Below are 9,059 nucleotides of genomic sequence, written 5' to 3' on the forward strand. Positions count from 1 at the left end.
ACCAAAGGAACAGAAGCGAATAGCAAAGAGAACCTACACAAACGACACTGACACTAAAGTCCAGCACATCCTTATGCCCACACAGCTGCAGAAGTTGCTCTAGTCAGTGGTTGGATAGGTAAACTCTGCATTGATCACTATCTTCTTGGGAGCAGAGCTGGCCCAAGACATTTTGGTGTCTGAGGTAAGCCACAAAAGGGCACCCCCATCCTCTCCAGGGATGCCAACAACATAAGTGAAACTACAAACATGTCTGTTGATTACATATTTCTCTCTATCGGCTGCTATCTATTGTTGAATTCAGACCTTTCCAAAATAATGTAACTTTTTAAATTTAGCTTTTTAAATTCATATATCACTTAGTCAAAAAATATACTGTAATACATATATTATCTCTACATCTCATTCATACCAGCTATCTAATCAGAATAGCTATAGAATAATGCTGATGTTTCTCTTTCTCTTTTGGAGTTTCAGTTATTTAAGCTGAACTTTGTATCCACTTTAGCTGAACATTTGCCTCAGTTGATCAGAAAGGGCTCTTAAAAGAACAGGCAACCATTTTGCAGTTTAGAAACAAAGCACAAAATTGCTGAAATGGTTTCATTTGGTCACCTTGTCCTCATTCATTCACATTTTATGAAGTTTCACTGTAGAATACCAACTTGAAAATCACAGATTCTAATATTATTTATTATTTATCTTTCTTTGTATTAGATGTTCTCTGGTGTTCAACTCAGGCCTCACAAGAATAATGTAGCATTTGGGGAAAAAGATGCAAGCCAGTAATCCAGCACTAGAAGTCAAGATGGAGAAGATCTCCACAGCCACCATGTATTTTCCTCTGGTGCTCAGGTAGGTTGGAATGAAGGAGATCCAAACACTGCAGAAAACCAGCATGCTGAAGGTGATGAACTTGGCTTCATTGAAGCTGTCAGGTAACTTCCTGGCTAGGAAGGCCACAGTGAAGCTGACAATGGCCAGAAAGCCCATGTAGCCCAAAACACAATAGAACATGAGGACTGACCCTTCATTACATAAGAATATAATTTCTTCACTCATTGAGTGCATGTCCAAATCTGGGAAAGGGGGAAAAGTTGTCAGCCAAAGACCACAAAGCCCTACTTGAATTTTAGAGCAGGAGAGGACAATGGAATAAGCCAGTTTTTTGCCTATCCACTTCCTGATTGAGGATCCTGGCTTGGTAGCCATGAATGCCAAAACCACTGAAATGGTTTTGGCCAAGATACTGGAGAGGGCCACAGAGAAGACGATGCCAAAACCTGTTTGTCGGAGTGGGCAGGTTGCCTCCTTAGGTGTTCCAATGAACATCAAGGAGCAGAGGAAACACAAGAGGAGGGACACAAGGAGAATGTAAGTGAGGCTTCTGTTGTTGGCTTTGACGATGGCAGTGTCCCGGTGTTTAATGAAGATGCCAAACACTAGAGCTGTGATCAGAGACAACAGTAGTGCCGAGAAAGTTGAAATGATGGCCAAAGTTTCATCAAAGCCAAGAAAGTTTGGTATTTTAGGAATGCAATTATCCTGGTCTTTGTTTGGATACTTATTTGCTGGGCAACTGATACATGTTTCCATGTCTGTAAAGACAAATGATTAGGAGAATTTGAAACTATGAAGAAAATTCTTAAGAATTTTTGTCATCAGGAGTTCACCTAGCTAATGCTATTTACCAGGACAGCTTTCAAAGCTTCTAGCCCAAAGACATTTGCCTGAGATATATCAGAAATAAATCTCAGGCATCAAATCTGGAATTTCTACATAGAGGACATCCCTATGTGTTAGTGGCCCTCCTCCTCTTTCTTAGAATCACAAGGTGCTCTGTAGTGAAAAGAGAGCAACATTACAGCTGAAATCTTGTGAGCCAAGAGAGGTCCACTGAATAAGAGATTCACTCTATCTCCAAACTGCCTTCTTCTTAGAGAAGTGACCACCACTTCTATTCCATCATAATCTAGTAGAATTTGTATGTAAAATGCATTCCATTCCTTTCTAAAAATGTTTTCAGGATGTTTTAAATATAACATTGCAAACAATGAGAACAATACAGACATCAAAATTGTAGCCCTTTCACCTCCAGAATTTTAACGCCAACAAAATTTTAAGGATCTAAGAATTTTCTAAATAAATTGTTCAGTTTGGTCTATCTTAAGATGACATTTCTCACCCTTTTCACTTGAGTACATCCCACTGGGACACGGATCACAATCATAGCAACAAAATTTACTTGTCTCCTTTTTTTTCTTCCCGTAACCAGGACGGCAGTTGTCATTACATACTGACAGGGGTGGCACCTATCCAAATATATAGGAATAATTTATTTTTTAAGAAAATGTCTGGGGGGACTTAATCTAACACCAGGGGGTCTATCAGCAAAAGGAGGACTGATAACATGAAACATATGATCTGTACGAGCACAGGTGGTGCATGGAATAGGATAAAAAGCAGTTGTTAAGCATCATACAAACCCAATAAGATTCGGGTAAACATAGTTGGCATAGCTAAACATACAACTTTATTAGAATTCAATAAACTGGGTATGCCAGTTGTAGGAACCACAGCTGTTTCCTTCAGGAATGTCACTTGGTGTCCTTATGATGCAAATCAAGGATTTGGGAATTGGAGGTACTATAGTATAAGGGTCCTGCTCCTACCTGCAGGGTAGTTACTAGAAAGTAATACTAGGAGGGTATTGCTCAGTTCCATGATTTTTGGGCTGTGTTGGCCCACGAGGTTTCAGGTTCTGACATCTTTGTGATTCAACATTTATATGGAAGAGGGTCTATTTCCTAGGAATCTGGAGAACAGTGTCACTGAGGAGAAGCAGTGAAGGTGGTGCACTGCTATCTGAAGGTTTTGTTGGACAAGATGGTGGCTGAATCCTTATAAGTCAAAAGTGCTTTGGGTGAGTGGTTTCTCTGTATCAGAATTATGTGTAGGATCCCTTCTGGGAGGGATTGGAGTCACTGTGAAATAAGACGTTTGTATTCTGGAAGTACTTTGAGATTCCAGCTCATTACTAGGGTCTCAAGTGGCTTCTGTGTCTGGGCTGCTTATGCCCATCTTAGGGTTATACACTAGCTACAGCTATGCCTAGATGTCTACCTGCTGCACATAGCATCATACATTTTATTTGAATTATAAGATGTTGATTTTCTTGAGTCAAAATGAGAGTACCCCTGAACATTTTTTTTAAAGAGAAAAAGCACTGCCTAGATATATACCAGCTGTATATTGCTTCATTCAAACTCCAGAAGATTATAATGTTCATTCTAAGCCCAAGCGATGCTGTAACAAACTTAGTACAGTGGTGCCTCGCAAGACGAATGCCTCGCAAAACGAAAAACGCGCAAGACGAAAGGGTTTTTCGGTTTTTGCGTCGCTTCGCAAGACGATTTTCCCTATGGGCTTGCTTCGCAAGACGAAAACATCTTGCGAGTTTGTTTGCTTTTTTCCTAAAGCCGCTTGAAGAGGCGCAGTTGCGACGGACCGTGCTTCGCAAGACGAAAAACATCGCAAGACGAAAAGACTCGTGGAACGAATTAATTTCGTCTTGCGAGGCACCACTGTATTCTATCTGTAACAAGCTTACTATTCTATGTTTAGGGAAGCTTTTAATGTTTGATGGACTATTGTATTTTAATATTTTGTTGGAAGCCACCCAGAGTGGCTGGGGAAACCCAGCAGGATGGGTGGGATATAAGTAAATCTATCATCATCATCATCATCATCATCATCATCATCATCATCAGATTCCACTAACTGGAGATCTGCCTCTAGGACTTCACAAACAAGAATGGCTGACAACTCTCTCTGATAGCCACTGGTCATCTTTAATATGAGATGTCTTCTGTGCATGCTGCTCTTTTTGTATTGTGGTTCATTTGTTTATTTAGTGATAGACTTACAATATTCCTTAAAGTATATTGTTTCCTATTTGGTGGCTTACAAATATGCAATAAATAAAAAGGGAATATTCATGCCATATAGAATATAATATAACACACCAAACAGAATGCAGTCAACATAAGCTGGACAACAAATAGGATCTCATAAACTAATGTGCAAACATGTTCCTACAAGGAAAGCTAATTGTTCAGAGATTATCTCCATTAAAATACTATCCATCTAGATATGAATGTCTTCTTCTTAAAGCCCACTTTTCTGTCCCAGTAAACTTCACATTTAATCAGAAGCTAAGTGAAAAAAAGCCTTCTTGCACCATATTTTATGGGATAACAATGAATGCTGATATTAGATAAATTTATTTCCTCACCTGAGTCAAGCCCCTGTGCCATTCAATCTGTCCATCATTAATGGTGAGCTCTTTCCCTGGAGGGGCCTGAGGATCCAGCCTTCCCACTTTGACCCTGATGTAGGATCTATTTGGAAAAGTGATCAAATTTGTAATATCAAAACCAGCTGCTAATTCTCCATGTTCATTTAACGTAATTTCATCACCAACAGAGTTGTTGAATGAGATCTTCTGTAGGAATGAGTGGAGCTAGGTGGAAAGAGAATCAAAAGGTCTATAAAGTATTATAACATTCTGATTAAGATTGTTGAATAGCTTTCCTAGATGCATTCAATATCTTTATATTTAGGGGGTATAAAGTTTTAATTCAAAGTATAGTTTATCACAGTGTAGAATTGGCAGAACCATTCTTGTTTTCTGCAAATGAAGGAATTTATACCACACACACCACATATGGAGGAAAAGTTACATGCTGTCATGTTTAAAGACTTCTTTTATGCCCCTTTTCCATTTCACTTTTTAATCACTATTGTGTGATGTTATGTTCTTGAATAACTGGAACCAATCAGCACATATGAAAATCTTTTCAGTTGCTTCTCCATGCAAATTTCTCATGTCTAAGAGGAAGATGTTCTAAGGATCATATCTGGAGCGGGCATGAGAACGGAAGATGTTTAAAAACTTAACAGTATTACAAAACCTCCCAATGATTTATGTTCTGCTTAAGGAGCATTGCTTGCAACTCAGTAGGAATCTTCTTTTAGATTTGAGGAGGCCATTCAAAAGCCTCCATAAAAGAAATCAGGTAGGATATGTTGAAGGAAATTCTTTGTAAGCAGGTATTTCTGTCACTTCCTGCTAAATCAAATGACAGACACATATTCCCAGCAAATAAATTTAAACAATTATGCCTCACCTAAGCAAACTTGCTTGGGATATCTGTTATGACCCACCCCATGGTGACTACGCACCCCAAAGCTACGAAAAGTGTCTTAAAGTGCCATTTGAAATATTGGAAAACACTACTTCCAACTCCTTCTCATCTGCTGTTATTTAGCAGCTATTCAGTCTTCAGGTAGCTGCTAGTCTGGTGCTTATAAAAGTCTCTCATCCAGAGTTGGTTTAGTATCATTTTAAGAAATATGCTAATTCCCATCTTTGATATTGTATCTATTAAAGTTTATTTCTGTAACTGAATATTTTTCATTCTTTTTTTTGTAACTAAATACCAACTCACATAAAATATCAAGGCAGGGCACAATAGTGAACACTTTGTAAACCAAACTCTTTGTAACAGCAAACACTACCTTCCAAGGCTCTATATTCTGAGGAGATTGTCTGCCTGCAGCCTCCATTCTTCTGTGGTTGGATCCAGCCAAGTGCCTATGTAAGGCATGTGCCAAAGCAGAGACAGCATTATAGATACTGTAGCTGTGGCTGGTCATGCTCATTTCAAAATATGACGCAGGAAGGCTCTCCAGCATTTCCTCTCCAGTACAAGGCTTAGCTTTCTTTGTTGACTTAGTAGAGTCTATAAGTGAACAACCAAATGTTTGTTCCCAGAAACCTGAGATAAAATCATCTCCCTCTTCCAAGGAAGGATTTATATGTTGCAGAAAATCTCGGAAGTCATGAACTTCCTTGGAATGAATTGCAAAAGAGATAGCACCATGGAACATTTGAATATTAACATCAATAACTTTCTGAAGTTCATATAAAATGAAATCAATCTGAGCTGTGGTTATCCATACTTTTTCTTCAGGTAAGTTCTTTTTGAACTGAGAAAATATGAACTTAGATAACTTCATTAACGTTAGAGTAGTTGACAACCATGTAATAGATGCACTGTCTCCATATACAACAACTGCATTTGCTTTGCTTGTTATGAAAGCTGGGGACAAAATCCTTGTATCACGGACCATCTCAAGTATGTTACCAGTGTAATGCACATGGTATTCAATTCTTTCTGTGAATGCTGAACAGATCCCATTCTTGAAAAGCATTGGTTCAATGGTATTCAAGAAATGCTCGCCAGCTTCATTCGCCGGAGTGATGAGCCCAACCCATTTCCATCCAAAATGCAAAAGCAACTGGATAATTCCTTGATACTGAAGAGCTTCTTCAGGAGCCATGTGGTAAAAGGAAGGGAACTTAATTTGATGATTTGTGGCTGCTTCAAATGAACCATATGAAATCTGAAAAAGGAAAAAGAGAACCATTAGAAAAGGATGGAAGAATTAAAAGCAAACCTCTTTATCCCACACATCCCAAATTTAATGATTTTTTTGGGGAAAATATCCACTTCCTCTTACATAAAAAATACACAAGCAATCTTGCTCAATTTCCCATTTCATATGGAGAGCAATTCTAGATAACATGTCCTGATCTTACATGATCCACTGATAACATGTTCCAAGGATATTATACGATCCCATCTGCATATCCCATTTATCAACCTGGCACTTTTGAATCAATCTTCCCTTACACGCATTAAGCACACATCCTTTGTAATCTTGTCCCTCTTATGCACATTGTTGGAGACCCCCATGCTATAACATCAACAAACCCATACATTTCAGTCCCTTTCACTTGTCCCTGTTATACCACTCTAAATTTATGAATCCATAGATTCCTATTGGAAAGAGAGCTGAAGAGTGAATTAAAGTGTGAAATCTCAATTTTCTCTTACCCATAATGTTCCTACCTGTGGAATTTTGTAAAGGCCCAAGATGTCTGCCATGCACAAGGTGACCTCAGAGCTCAGTCCCCCAATGACTCCTATTACATTTTCCTGGGAGCCACATTTGTAGTTGGGGACAAAGGTATATGAGTTAAACAGCAGATCCAGAGTGGTGCGGTAGGTCATCTTAGAGTTATGGTAGTTGTCATAGATGTGGAACCCAAGAGTGACATTGGGCAAGACCTTGGGATTCTCATTGATCTCATCAATTGCAAACACCAGGGCAAGGATGTGCTGGAAGAACTTTGATAACACGCTGTGAATAAAGTGGCATTATTACGTGGGGAAAGTGCACAAAATCTGAGAGATACAACTTTCAGACTGTTAGGATATATAATGACTATATTCAACGGCAGCAAAATTAGTAATGAATTAAGTCTTATTGGAAAGATAGGTCTTGTTTTGTTCCTTTTTTTTTGTTCCTTTAGAATGTTTGGATTGCTCTTTAGTACAAATCTGCTTTTTTAAATTCATCAGAATTAAAAAGCGTCAGAAATTTTCTTGATTTTCACTTCATCTTCCGCATTTCTGAAAATATTGTTCCTTCTCTCTATACAGTTTCATCTAGAAATATGTACTGTGCCATATGAATGTGCTACGGTTTTTGTAATTATTGCTATATCCGTTTGGCAGCAGCTTTCTCTGTAAATAAAAACTTGTATTAAATGATAATAAAGCTGATGACAGCTGCCATTTTCAATGCAAATCATCAGGTTTTCGAGAGAATAAAGTTACAGCAATGGAGAGTTACACATATTGTACTGTAAATTTCTGTATGAAACAGATCAAACACATGTCAGGGAACATTAGCAAACCAACGACATGGGAATGGCGGTGGCAAAGATTGCTTACTTCTCTGCCGCTATTGCACTGACAAACAGCAATATGGAAGAGCTTTTATGAGTAGTGAATGGGTATCTGTCATCTGGCCAAGTTAGCGTTTCTCTGACATCAGCCTGCTATAACAATTTAGGGTGGCACTTTGGGGACAATATCACTCAGAGTCAGACAGTGTTTCATATCACAGTAGAGCAAGTCAAATGATATCTAGTGCACTCTCTGCTCCACCTTCCACTCAGATGTGTGGGATGTTGGCATCCAAAATGCATATGTAAAGGGTTAATTTCAAGAGCTGTAGAACTCTGTGATGTCATACACTTTGTGGCAGTTATGACAGTTATGGCACTTAACTGAACAGTCTTAACAGTGAGAGCAGCAGCTATGAACTGTTGTGCTGCTTTCTGCCTCAGAGTTAGCTAAGTCTGTCATAGTTTTATCTAAGTTTTATCTATTTAAGTCTCAGCTACGTGCTTTGTCTGTATTTAATCTGCAACTGCAAGTACACTAAGTAAAGGTTATTGGCTCTTTAAACTTTAAAAGAGAGAGTTTTGCATAGTTTTTATAGGAGAAAAAAGAGAACTCATTAAAGGATCAAACGACCCAGGGCTGACTTTTGCACACTCTGCAAATGTGAACTAGAGTCTAATTCCCACAAGACGTGCATCTGGCAACTTCACTATGTAGCTTTCAGCAAATACTGATGAGGCAACTCCAGACTCTCCAAGTGTCCCTATTTTCCAGGGATGTCCCTGATTAAGAGAAGCCATTCTGGTTTATGATTGGATCCTGGAATGTCCCACTTTTCCTTAGGATGTCCCTACTTCCCTTGGAGAAATGTTGGGGGGGTATGGAGTTATCTGACCCCCGAGCCATCTGAAGGCAGCCCTGTATAGGGAAGTTTTAAAATGTTTAATGTAATATTATGGTTTTGTATATGTTGAAAGCCACCCAGAATGGCAACCCAATGAGTTGGGTGGGAAATAAATAGTAAAATTCTTCTTATTGAATAGGGCGTCCCTATTTTCATTGGAGAAAGGTGGAAGGGAATGAGTCACTGAGTCCTTGAAAGAATGCTAATAGAAGAACAATTGGCCATTTAGCAAGGTTTAGTAAGAAAGATCTTGAACACCAACATGTGTTAACACGTCTGCACTAGTCAAAGTTCATATGGGAGACTGGAAATCACATAGGTAATTTCTTCTTTTA

The 9,059-nt window shown here is 38.7% G+C and overlaps 1 protein-coding gene across 1 annotated transcript; it reads right to left on the minus strand.

Moving 5' to 3' along the window:
- Positions 1-687: 687 nt before the first annotated feature.
- LOC310748523 (vomeronasal type-2 receptor 26-like) lies at positions 688-8,201 on the minus strand (the record flags this gene model as incomplete). The annotated part of the gene is made up of 5 exons (XM_083584354.1): positions 6,978-8,201; positions 5,581-6,468; positions 4,295-4,522; positions 2,186-2,312; positions 688-1,598 (listed from the first exon to the last, which is right to left on the minus strand). Exons 1-5 carry the CDS (start codon positions 7,137-7,139, stop codon positions 688-690), a joined length of 2,316 nt encoding a protein of 771 aa, XP_083440480.1. The 5' UTR covers positions 7,140-8,201.
- Positions 8,202-9,059: the final 858 nt, after the last annotated feature.

The sequence above is a fragment of the Podarcis filfolensis genome (assembly GCF_964270895.1).
Source record: "Podarcis filfolensis genome assembly, chromosome: 13".
Classification (NCBI taxonomy): domain Eukaryota; kingdom Metazoa; phylum Chordata; class Lepidosauria; order Squamata; family Lacertidae; genus Podarcis; species Podarcis filfolensis.